Source organism: Anser cygnoides, chromosome Z, assembly GCF_040182565.1.
Source record: "Anser cygnoides isolate HZ-2024a breed goose chromosome Z, Taihu_goose_T2T_genome, whole genome shotgun sequence".
Lineage (NCBI taxonomy): Eukaryota > Metazoa > Chordata > Aves > Anseriformes > Anatidae > Anser > Anser cygnoides.
In genome coordinates, this window is record NC_089912.1 from 1,117,042 (window position 1) to 1,129,491 (window position 12,450).

The 12,450-nt window shown below is 44.7% G+C and overlaps 1 protein-coding gene across 2 annotated transcripts in view; it reads left to right on the top strand.

Moving 5' to 3' along the window:
• The window catches only part of ELL2 (elongation factor for RNA polymerase II 2), a 43,596-nt gene that overhangs the window by 13,303 nt on the left and 17,843 nt on the right, over positions 1-12,450 (top strand). For both annotated transcript variants that reach the window (XM_066987891.1, XM_066987890.1), the window contains exon 3: positions 10,489-10,610. In XM_066987891.1, coding sequence (XP_066843992.1) covers positions 10,489-10,610 — 122 coding nt within the window. The remainder of the gene's footprint in view (positions 1-10,488; positions 10,611-12,450) is intronic.

A 12,450-nucleotide genomic window follows, 5' to 3' on the forward strand; every position in this document is an offset into this window, starting at 1 on the left:
GGGGAAGGCAAGACGTGGGTCATTCTCATGGCAGAGATTAGCTTTCAGGAAATACTTTGTAATTAAACGTTTTGGTTTACATGTTGTCCGTCTGGGTAACCTAGAAGCTATGTTGTTCTATGTGCAGTATCCCTGGGGAATTCCAGTATTGCCAACTGACTTTTCACTGTAATGCAGTAGGGATAAGTTTAAAAACAGAAGAAAATACAACTCTGCTGTTTCTAGTCCAGTATACAGTCCACATTAAGCTTTAAACAGGCATGCCTTCCTCATGTGGTTTCACTCCTGCATTTTTAACTTTCTCTGCCATGTCTTGTAACGTGCTAATTTGCCTCTTAGACACAAAATTTGTGGCAAGCACACTGTACAAAAAACTGACAGCTTGCCCAGTTTCTTGCAGTGGTGCACGTGCCTTCAGCACGTGTGCTTCAGCTTCTGTCTGCTGAGGGGTAGGCACGGTGATGCTTGTCCTTTCCCACGGAGTTTACAAAACCAGTTGTCCGGTTTGGGGAGCTGAGCAGTATGCTGAAGTTGGCTCGTAACTGGATCAACTGCTTCATATGCTCTGCAGAGTAAAATTATTTTTTTTTTCTGTGGAGCTCAGTCCTTTAGCTTATAGCATTAGTGGCACTTGAGAAATTAATGCCTTTGTCTGAAAAGACCTGATTATGTTCATTCATATATCTTTCTAGACTAACGCTTTCAGTGTTTTTGTCAAATGAGACTTTATTTCATATCTATCACTGCCACTCTGATGGTTTCCAGAAGACTTAATATTAAGGGAAATACTCTTGCTGTGGTATCAGCTAACTAAACCAAAGCACTCCTTTCCATCTAAATGATGAAGTGCTGCTCAGCTCCCAGTCTGCTTGTTGTGTTTTACAGCGAGCAAGAGGCACCAGCTAGGTGTCTGAGAACGTCCGGGGTACAACTTTTTGGGACCGATGCATCCAGTTAATGAACCAACCTCTAGCTGTGCAAGAGCCTTTGTTTTGGTGGGAGCGGGACCGTGCGTGGAAACAACAGTGCTAAACTTTGGGGTGGGAAGAGAGGGAAGCATTTTTGGGGGAAGCTACAGGCAGCCAGACGCAGAACAGGGTTAGTATAACATTCAGCAAAAATACTGCTGTTTTCGTCACCTTCTTGGAAATTTAAGTTGGAAACAAAACAGCTGTGCAGTGTCTCCTATAAATTTACCAAATGGTATCCTAGACCTGTTTAGTTTCAACTACCCATTGCAGTTTAAAATGAATCTTTTATACTCTTCCGTATGTTGCAGGAATTGTGGTTTATTCTTTTCCATAAAAACACGTTTCTAAAAACAATATAAAATGCCTGCTCTTTCACATGTTTTTACAGTGTATTACTTCTGTGGTGTCCTTACAGATGAGTCAGCGTGGTGGTATCCTTACTTGCTTGTTTTTCCCTGAAACGTGTCCTCTGGCCCTAGTCTGGGGACGGTAGTTACCTGCCTTGGTGTTTGGTCCTGTGCAAACTTCTGGTCCTCTCTCCAACTGTAATTACTGTGTGTTATCCCCCTTCATGCTGCTTGTCCACCTTGCCCTGGCCAAGAAAGCCCAAAATGTGTCAGTGAGTGCTCGTCACTGCTCTTCCCTGCGGAGCTGCCTCCTCTTGCACTGCGTGGATCCTTCTGGGAAGAGATGCACGGCTGTCAGAGGGGAGGAAGGGCTGTAGGCACCCCTGTCAACAGCACAGAAAGGTCACAGAGCTGAAGCGCGCCGTTCCGCAGCTGCAGCACACCGCCAGCAGCCCGCGGTGGTTTGCAGTCCCCATCGGAGGAGAATTGTCCTGTAGCCCGTTGGTGTCATGGTCTGTCTGGGTGAAAACAGCACTGTCCGTAGCGCCGAGACCTGTCCAGGCAGACTGCAGGCACTGTTGGGAAGGAAGGGAGGAGACAAGGCTGAAACTAGAAGGAAGTTTTCTCCCTGTAGGTTACTCCTTTGTCTACAGATCAGTGTAACTGGTGAAATGCATTTCAAATGGAGTGTTTTTACAAATTTTATGTAGTAAGACGCTTAAATTTGTTTGCAAGGCGGCCATGCCTAATTACGTTATTTGAGAGAGGCTTAGGCATCTTAATCTCCCTTTAGAAAGGGGCATTGATCAGGGGTGTTCTCTAGCCTGGCTCTAACAAAGGAGGAGGATGAGGTTTGGTCCTTGAAGGACACAGCATTTGGCAAAAAGAAGGATTCTGAATATTAAAACGAAAGCAATAGAAGTCAATGCTAAAAACACAAATTGAACGAGCGATGTTGTCAGTGTGGGGCAGCGACACCTGGGCAAAAGCTGCTGTAGTCAAGAGCCAGACGATGCCATAGCAAAATCCATCCCGTGCGGGATTTGTAAAACAGGAATTGTTACAGTCTGGAAGAGCATCCCTGCCGAACAGAAGTGCATCACTGCGTGTGTCGCCTCCCCAGCAAACAAAGTGTCAGTCAGGGAGAGCTGTGAGTAACTTTCGGCTGGGTGGGCAGCTAAGGAGTGGGCTGCAAAACGTCGCCGTGAAAGTAGGCGATGACTTGGGGGAGCAGAGCTGGTCAGAGTGATCGGGTTGGGATGGTTTTGAGAAGGAACATCTGCTGAGCAGCAGCATCCAAAAATAGAGGCGCTGCGAATGCCCTCAACCAGTATGACCTGATGCCGGCTGTGGGAGAACAAGAGGGAGAGAGTGGGTAGATGTATTCAGGAGCAAATGAGATGAAATGAGTCAGGCTTGGAGAGCACAATAAGCCTGCCCGGAATTCATGGTACTCTCAAGTGCGCGGCATTGTCAGGAATGATGCAGAAGAGGACTGAAATTAAGAAAAGCTATGAGCCAAAAAAATTTGCAGCCCTTTTTGGAAAGAGGGAGCCTGCGCAGGAGTGTTCAGAGAAAATTCTGAAAACTGCTCTTACATTAGAGAGCCAATGAGGATGATGTCTCGGAGCGAGAGAGGATAATGATAGATCCAGAAATCAATTATGAAGAGGAAGGGATTAAAGTCAAGGGTATGAGTTGTTCTAGTGGATGTCCTCTATTACTAAACCCATTGAATGGCACGAAGTTGCAAGCCAATTTGGGAAACAGATATTTTAAAATAATTTTTTAAGGTAGGCGGCAGAGGGTCAAGAGCTCTTGACACTGGTGTTGAGTGCTCAAGCCTGGTAGGCGATGACAGTGGGGGCCGGGTTGGGGCACACAAGCCCCCCCCCCCCCAGGTACACTTGAGACCAGTGTGGGGATGCGTGAGGTTTTGCAGATGTGGGCTTTGAGCTCCAGCAGTGGGGTAAAGGAAGGGGATGGAAACAGGGTGTCCGTTGCGTGCCACAGAGTGCCCTTCTGGTGACAGCCGTCTGCATGGCTTTTTTCAGGTCACGCAGACGATTGGGTTGAGATTGTCAGAGCTGGCTTTGATTCATGATTTTTGTCTCTTGGACACGGAAGCTTATTTTCATTTTCAGAAGACTTAAAAGTGCTCTTTACCTCCCTTTTTGCTTCCAAACTGCTTGCATCAAGAAAGCCTCACCACTTTACGATAAAATCTCAAATTTCAGCAGCGTAACAATGTTGGGAATAAACCTCTACAGAATGCCTGTTCTTCCATTTTTGTTTTCTCTGTCCTGTGCTGAAAGCGTGAGGGGTGTTGTTTTGTTTTCATTTCTAGAGAGCCCTGTACCAACTCAGATCTTCCTTACTGGAATTTCCTCTAGCATATCCAAGCTGGCATCTTGATAACTCCCACTGTGTAGAGATGAATAGGTTTGGTCTTACTGTTTTATGCACTTAGCAGCACTTCTCTTTGCCCTCTGATGCAGCAGTTGTTTTATGTTGTAGCTACTGATGCTCTAGGAAAGGAAGGCCCTTCTGCGAGTTCTGTTGCTGCAGCGGGGTGGCTCATAAAGCTAGCCTAGAAGAAAACTTCTTTGTTTTGACCTGTCTGTAGGTTTCTGCAGGGCTGTGTCTCTGCATCCGTGCAGGACTGGCACAGGCACGGTACCAGGGCCCCCCCAAGGGAGGCAGGGGGAATGTGTGGTGGTGGGGCTGTGCTTCTCGGTGGCAGCGCCTTTATCTGGCTTCTCAGCATTGTAAGAGCACACCTTACTGCACTAAATGGGCACGAACAGTGTTAAAGTCTTTCCTCATATGAATATCCTAAGAGATCACATCAGCACTGGAGGTTGAGGCACCAGTAACAATCTTTTTTATTTCTTTTTCCTTTTGGTGACAGAACCAAGGCATCTGATGTGTTCAGGTTAGGTGCAATGCCCCCCTGTGACTTGTCCATGCTGCAGTACTTGAAAGCAGTAGCATAACTCATTTGAAAAATCTACGAGTGAGAGAAATTCTGTGAGTTAATTAAATTTGTCTGCGAATTGTATGGAAACAGATGAAATAATTTTCTTGATGTAAACTTAGTGCGGGGCAGAAGGAGAAAATTTCCTGCAGCTGCCATCAGTTAAGAACGATCTGCTCAGCCACTCCTGTCTCTTCAGTGTGGATCTAGAAAAGGATCTAGAAAACAGTGAGGCTTTTCGCATCTCCGTTAGCCTAGAGAGATGAGTTTGACGTTAATACTTAGACGTCTTTGTGCTTCTGTTGAAGTAATACAAATTCTGTAGGCTAAACAAGAAATTACTCGGTTCCCAGAACTGGGTAATAATTCTTTTGCGATGGCTTGTGGCCACCTTTTTTCACGTTACCTTCCACAAAGCCTGTTAATCATTGAATCATTGCATTCATTAAAGACTTTTTCTTCTTCTTTTTCTTTAACCAGGAAGAATGGGGGTGATGGCACAGATGATAAAAACGGTGTGAGGAGACAGCTCCGAAGTAAAGCAGAATGGAAGCACGAGAAGGGAAGGGTTTGAAACATACAGCTGATCATGAGAGAGCAGGAAAATTCGGTCAAACCTGGTGGGAAAAACTATTAAGTATTTGCCTCCCTATACAGAAGTTGCATAAGGGCCCAGAGCATCTCCTGCACGAGGAGAGGCTGAGAGACCTGAGTCTGTTCAGCCTGGAGAAGAGAAGGCTGAGAGGGGGATCTGACCAATGTTTATAAATATCTAAAGTATGGGAGGCAAATGGACGGGCCCAAGCTCCTTTCAGTGGTGTGCAGCCACGGGACAAGGGGCGATAGCCAAAAAAAAAAAAACAGGACATTCCACACAAACACAGGTAAAACCTATTTACAGTGAGGGTGACAGAGTGCTGGAGCAGACTGCCCAGAGGTTGTGGAGCCTCCTTCTCTGGAGATACTCAAGACCTGCCTGAGGGCTTTCCTGCCCAACCTATTGTAGGGAACCTGCTTTTAGCAGGGGGCTGGACTTGATGATCCCCAGAGATTCCTTCCAACCCCTGCAGTTCTGTGATCGTAGCTTCTTGTTTTCCTGCAGTGTCTGCATGCTCCCAGTGTTGTCTGCTGGCCACGCAGGAGAGGCAACGTGTGGGTGAAACTCAGCGTCACAGGCGTGCTGGGAATTTTAGGCAGGAATAGGTGTTACGCAGGAAAGGATTTATAAAGCATAAGTTGCCTTCTGAAATAGGCCAGTGCTGGTCTTAGCTACATCCGCAACTGATAAATAGTCTGAGAGAGCAGCTGAGGCAAATTTTAAGCCAGACCCGAGCTGGATGTCAGCCAGAAATGAGCCAGTGCCTCAAGGCTGTGCAGGGTGTTGAGGTTTAACCTGGCAGGCAGCTGAGCACCACGCAGCTATTTGCTTGCTCCCCTGCAGTGGGATGGGGGAGAGAACTTGGGGGGGGGGGGGGGGGGGGGGGGGAGTAAAATTTGTGGTCTGAGATGAAGAGAGTCTAATAGGAAAGAAAAATAGTTTTTCCTATTAAACTGTCTATTCTTTCCTAAAGAACTGGGAGGGGGAATAAATAGACAAAACAAGAGGTGCACAATGCAATTGCTCATCACCAGCCAAGCAATGCCCAACCAGACCCCGAGCAGCAGCAGCCCCTGGCCAGCCCCCACATATAATTGTCCCGCTTGATGCCCCATGGTATGGGACATCTCTCTGGCAGCTGGGGGCAGCTGTCCTGGCTCTGTCCCCCCCAGACCCTCGCTGGCAGGGCAGTGTGAGAAGCTGGGAAGTCCTTGGCTTTCGTGCAAGCACTGCTCTGCAACAGCTAAAGATCGGTGTGTTACCAGCATTGTTCTCATCCTAAATACAAAACACTGCACCGTACCATCCACCAGGAGGAAAATTAACTCTATCCCAGCCAAAACCAGGACACAGGGACATGAGTTACGCGTGTTAGATGTGAAATGACGTGGGAGAAATGGAGTAGTGTTATGGTAGCTGGCTATATTGATGCACCGTCTGGTTGTGGAGACGTCCTGCACAATGGGCTTCCCATGTGAAACAGGGAAAGGCGTGTGAACGAGGATAAATGTGCTTGGGTGCATGAGGAATCTGCTAGGAGAAAAATGATGCTCTGTCTTCACATGCTGGTACGTATCCTGGGAAGTATACAGACTACAGACGTGGCAGTTCAGGCGAGCATGTTAACGTGCCTGAAACTGGGGCAGTGTTCGGGGGAAGACACATGGTTCATTTCACTAGGTTAGTGCCCGAGTTGAGGGGGAGAGGTTGTTTTGAACAGCGCTCGTATGCACCTGTTTTCGAGGTGACCTTGTTTCCTTGTCTAGACACAACCAGAGTGATTCTTTGGTTAAGGTGTGCATATATGCAGCTTCTCTTCAGGGCTTTCTCATCGTCTTTCATTGCTCCATCTGTCTGCCTGCTGGCAGGGATAAACTAGGTCTGCAGCAAGGACTTACCTCCTTCTAGGGGAAGAGCACGGATCAGCTATGAGTAATGCGTTGTGCCAGGGTGGGTGTTTGCTGTTAGAAATACTCTTCTTGGCCGTGGGAGGAATATAGCAAATTGCTTTCAAGGTGCTGCCTGCCACCTACAAGCTGGGACGCTCTGTATGTGTGGAAGGCGGAATAGAAATATAAAGCAGCTTTTCTGAATAAAAGCACTAAAAACTGGCTTGCAGTGCAGCTTCCTGATATGAATAAAAGTTTATTTTCTGTCACGGATTAATGCAGTTGCAATACGTGCTTTATTAATAAAGCATCCTTGACCTGCTTCTACAAGTATAGCTCAAATAGGAAAAACAAACTTTTGGCCACTCTGCTTATCGGAAGCTGAATGCAGTATCTTAATTCTGATTAAACCAAAAAGCCTATTGAAATTTTAAGAACTATATGGTATAAATTTATACTGTAAAAGCTGGCTGGTTTATTCAAAACAGGGGGCTTATTTGCTGAATCCGATGAGTCAAACTAATTTAAAGTGTTATTTTGTCTTGCAAGATCCAGAAGGAAATGGCAAATATGCCAACAGCAATAAAACTTGATCTGAAGCGTTTGGGGTGACAGTAATTTTTGAAAACCTAGAAGTTGTCAGCAAGTTAATGGAGTAATTGCAGAAGCAGCAGTAATCTCTGAAGAGCTGGAAAGAGGATCTAGAGAGGCAGCTCCCGGGTGCAGGGCTCAGGCCACTATGCTGCAGTTCAAGCTGCCGCTTCCTCCTGCAGTTTTTGTGTTTGCACATTCTCTGTGGAGCTGCTGCTGCAGCTGGCTGGTCCCCATGTTTCTGCTCTAAAATGAGGTTCCTTGCACAGCTGCTTTTGAATGGCAGCATGCTCCCATTTTCAGAGTCACTCTCCTGTTTTCCAAGACGACTTTGACTCCATCCTCATGTATTTTGTCCCTGCCAGCTTTGTATTACCTGCAGATTCAATACTTATACTTTGTTCTGTTTCCTAGATGTTTGGGCTTTCACTTTTGAACCATAATATGGAAAACCGGCTTATCTGATTTATTTGCATGTAATGTAACTTAAAATGCATTTTTTTTTCCCTCAGAGCTTTTTCAAAGTTTATTGAACTGGCTTATCTGAAATACAACAGACTTTCTGCAGTAATTTCCCTCGTTTAAGGGACAAAGTTTTTGACTTTGTGGGTACTCTGAATGAGTCCTTTTCAGAGGCTGCTAAAGCATCTGCTGGGTCCTTCAGTTTCCTGGATTCAGCTGCAAATAGTAAGAAACACGGCATTGAACTGAATTAGCAGCCCCTCTCACCACTAACTGTTGTTCTGAGTTTTTTAAAAATGCCTCCTATTTGTAACTAGTAAGAACTTCTTAAGGAAAACAACAAAAATGAGAGCCTTGTATCCGCTGCATTACAAATTCAATAATTTTGGAACTGAAGATGAAACAATTTTTTATTCTCAGATTAGTTGCACTGCCATTTTTTGAAATATCCGAGCACAGAAATGTTCTCCCACAATGCTTGCTTCCTCTTTATCTTAACTCAGGGAATGCCTGAGGAGTGATCACCTAGTTCTTGCAAAGTTTTTGAAAAACATATCTTGAAAATGTGAGGATGAAAGTTAACTTCTAGGTCTTTTACTTTCTGGTGAGAAGACACCTGTCACAGTGGTGTCAACAGCTGGTTCCCTCATCATCGTTGGTGCCTTTCTTACAAAGCTGGGCAGGATGGGGAGCTGCAGGAAGCCTTGATAAGTTCAGGATTCGTATTTAAGTTTGCTCAAATGGTAAAACATTTTTGGTGATCAGCTTGATATGTTCCTGCCTGCAAGGAGGCAGATTTGTATGTTTCTCCATACCTTGTCAATGTCTCTCTTCATTAGGAGAAATAAGGCTTCACTGAAGGGAGTGGAAGAGCAACAAACATGTTTTTAAATGTACTCTTAGGCCAACTTCCATCTTCACATTATTATATCAAAACGTTTGACTGTTCTATGGCTTAATATCCACAGTAATTCATCCAGCCTTTTAAAGAAAAATATTCTGGTTATAGATATTATTAATTGTTACGGTGATTGCATGGATATATATTTTTTCAGCTGCTCAACACAAAAATAAGATCCCCAAAGCTTTGAGAATTAATTGAAAGCATACACAGCAACAATCATCTACTTCAATATGTGTGGTTGTATTTCTTGACTGGCAGCCTTAGATTGATATTTGCTGTCTTTCCACAAACTACATCAGGCTACAAAACATCCTCTTCTTCGATGGGTTGAATCCTCAGTCCGCCGCTTACAGACCTGTCAATTCCATGCATACACACCTGCTGTATATATTGTAAAATCATTGAGCTGAAACGTTCAATCAGTGGTGGTTAGTTTTAGAGAATGCGGGTGAATCTTAGTGTCACTTGCATCCCTCTGATCTTTTCAGGCTGATGGTTATTCTGTAGTAACCTTTGTAATAGTTGAAAGGTAAGGCAGCACGCATGACCCATGATGATGGATCTGGTAACTTGCTCTGTTTTTATTCTTATCGCAAATGCATAAATTGCTCTTTCAAGAATACAGCTACTTGAGGCTTAAGTAAAAGAATAATGTTCGGGTAAATTGCCTTTCTCCTTGTCCAGCAATTGCCCCGAGCTGTTGCTAAACTCTCTCGATGTTAATGATTAAAATATAAATACTATTGGAGTCTTCTAGTTTTATATTAGTACTTTGTGCAAAATGACATTGATTTTTACAAAGACTAGCCAAATTCACAAGCAAAATGATAAGAGAAAGATTTAAGACTGTCCAATATCACTTCTAAATACCCTTTCTTGTCACTTTTACTTAATATTCCATTAAAAATTCAAGCAAATTTCAGAACAGCTTTTTAGACGTTATGCAGCCTAATTTTACCTTCAGAACAAAGTATTTGGATGGCAGTCTTTTTTTTGTGCTTCAGGGTTTCGTTTGTGAAGCAGCACATTTTTCAAATGTGCTTATGCCAATAAACATTTTAGTGATTCCTCACAGTTATATTTTTCAGCTCTGGTACAGTGCGTCACATCCTGTGCTAAGTGATTAGCTCGGCCAAGGAAATCAGGTTTTATTATATCTGACTGAGTCTACCAACAACTGTTTACATTTCATATTTATGCAAATATTCTAGAACTGAGCTAAAGAGCTTTTAGTGTCTGTTGGAGTTGAAATTCACCTTTGATATCTTTAGAAGTTTTACAATTCATGTGTTGCTGTTTCTTGTAGCTGAACGCTGTATGTGCTTCGTGAGGACTGGGTAAATCACAGAGCTGGGCCGTGCACGTTGCTTCGCTCTGTTGAGTTAGCCGAGCTTCAGCCTGTTTGCCTGTGCTCAGGCACTTGCATTTAAAGCTAAGTACGTGCGCAGTAATTCCACTTAATTGGAAAGGACTACTTGCTGCTCGTATGCCTTGCTGAATTAGGTGCCAAACGACTGACTGTAGCTTTTCTGGTACGGTTACAACAGCAGCACATAGCCTGTGCTGCTTTTGGAGGGAGAATTATGCCAGATCAGACTTTTTAGTGATGTCACTGAAATCATACTGAAATTTTTGAAATGCGTTTTCTCATTGAGAAGTAAATCCTGTGAAGACCCTTATGACTGTAGCTAATCACAAGCAAAGGAGTGTAGATTGAAGTCTTTACATAAACTTTTTTTTTCCTTTTAGCTTGTTAAAATTCCCAAAGTTGATCTCCCAAATGAAGTGCATACATTTAACTTCTACTTGTCAAATGTTGGCAAAGATAACCCTCAGGGAAGCTTTGACTGTGTCCAGCAAACTGTCTCAAGGTAAGTTTTACTTAACATTTTCTTTCATGGCAAATTTAAGTAGATTCTGTGGCTTTGAGCATATAGCAAAATCCTTTAACAGAGGCGTGCTCTTAGTGATGAGCTGCAGTAAAAAAAAAAAAAAAGATTCCTAGCAGTAGCATGATTTTTTGCTCATTATAAATACTTGCTTTTACATAGAATTCTTTGGGTCTTGCTTTTAAAAAGAGTAGCCTTTTGAGTGCTTTCTCACCCCTTAGAGCTATTTTTAAAAGCGTTTGGAGTTCAGTATCATCCAAGCTAGACCAGGTCCATTCTCCAACCATATGTAAATATGATTATAGCTGGCAGCCTGCTAGGAGGCCAGCCATGATGGATAGTTGTCTTATTTTAAGAACCACATAACTCGGTGACCTGCCCATAGCTGCGTGACCACCGCATTTCAGAACCCAAAAGCAATACAGCAGCGCCTTGTCCTGGTCCGTTTGAGTCAAAGTGAACAGTGTTAGGGTCTAGCTAACAGCCCAGCAAGCGCCGTGCTCTCACACCAGGCTTGCCTCAGCCCCTGGAAGAAGACATTCAGTGTGGTGCTGGTGGGGTCGGTGGCGCAGAACCGCTGCCTGTCCCCACGCGTTCGTAGGAAGCTGCCGGCAGAGCCTGTGCTGAGCTGGGAAGCTGACAGCAGGCAGCCCCCATTTAAGCTGGGTCTGAAAGGGGCCAGACAGCGGCTGAGGCTGGCACAAAGTAAGCAGCGGGGGGGGGGGGTGAGTCCTGCTTCCTCTCCCCTCTCCTGTCCGATAAAAGTTCTGTGTGCCTGGTGCGCCGAGGTTGCTGCCGGCTCCTGATTAGAAAACCTGCAAGTGGCCTTCAAGAGGGCCGTTGCGGAAGGCAGCTCACGCTCCTGATAGAAATTGCTTCGGGGTCCTTGTGCAGGCAAGCCGAATGCGTAGCGGTCCTCAAGTCTGACTCAAGTGTTTCACTGAGCATCTCTGTGGCCCCTTTGTTCGGGAAGGAGCAGCTTCTGGTAAATTGAACTGAATTCATTTTATAGGAAAGATTAAATTTAAGCTGCTTTAGGTCTGAATAACATGCCTAAGTAGTTTTAATGTGGTTCTGCCAATCTATTTTGAAAGCTTGTTTGAATTAGGTTTTGTGAGTTCTTTTGTAGTCAGCTCTCAGTTTGTTGGAGTATTCTGTGTAGAATCCATTTAAAAATAATACAGAAGGGACCTTCTGCTCAAGGTAGGTCTGGCTTCAAAACTTGCTCAAATTCAGAAAATCTGTAGTCCAAGGAGGGGAATTGCATGGTGTCTCGGTCAGTGCTTAGCTGCTCCCATAGTGTAAGCCTTTTCTCTGAGGTCTGAGCATCTCTTCTTTGGAATATTTTGGGACGAGCTGCTATGGGAGCTGTTCTGTGCAGATGACTTGCCCAGTGGGGCCCTTTCTCTTCTTGAACTTTGTTTGGCTGCTGCAGTCCTGGGAAGTGACAGCAAGCCACGTGCGCTGGGCGGTGCACGACGCTTCGGTGCTCCTGCTGGTCCTTCTTAGATTGATAAGTCCCGGTGATGGATGAAGGAAATGTGCAACGGGTAGAGCTTGCGCTCTGGACGGCAAGAACAATCTCTTTCTATTGTACGTGTGCTGTTTTGGGAGCAAGAAATAATTCCAATAGCTCTGGGCTCCAGCTGGACAAAACTGTAGCCGTATTATTCTGAAACAGTTTTCCGTGGCTTGGCTTTGTCCAGTCTTGTGGCTGTCAGAAACAACCTGGTAAGCTAAGAAGGTAGATGCTGAACGTTGCTCAGCCTCTCTTTTTGGAACCTTAATTGGGGCGTTTTAGGGTTGTTCAAAGTGTTTCGGG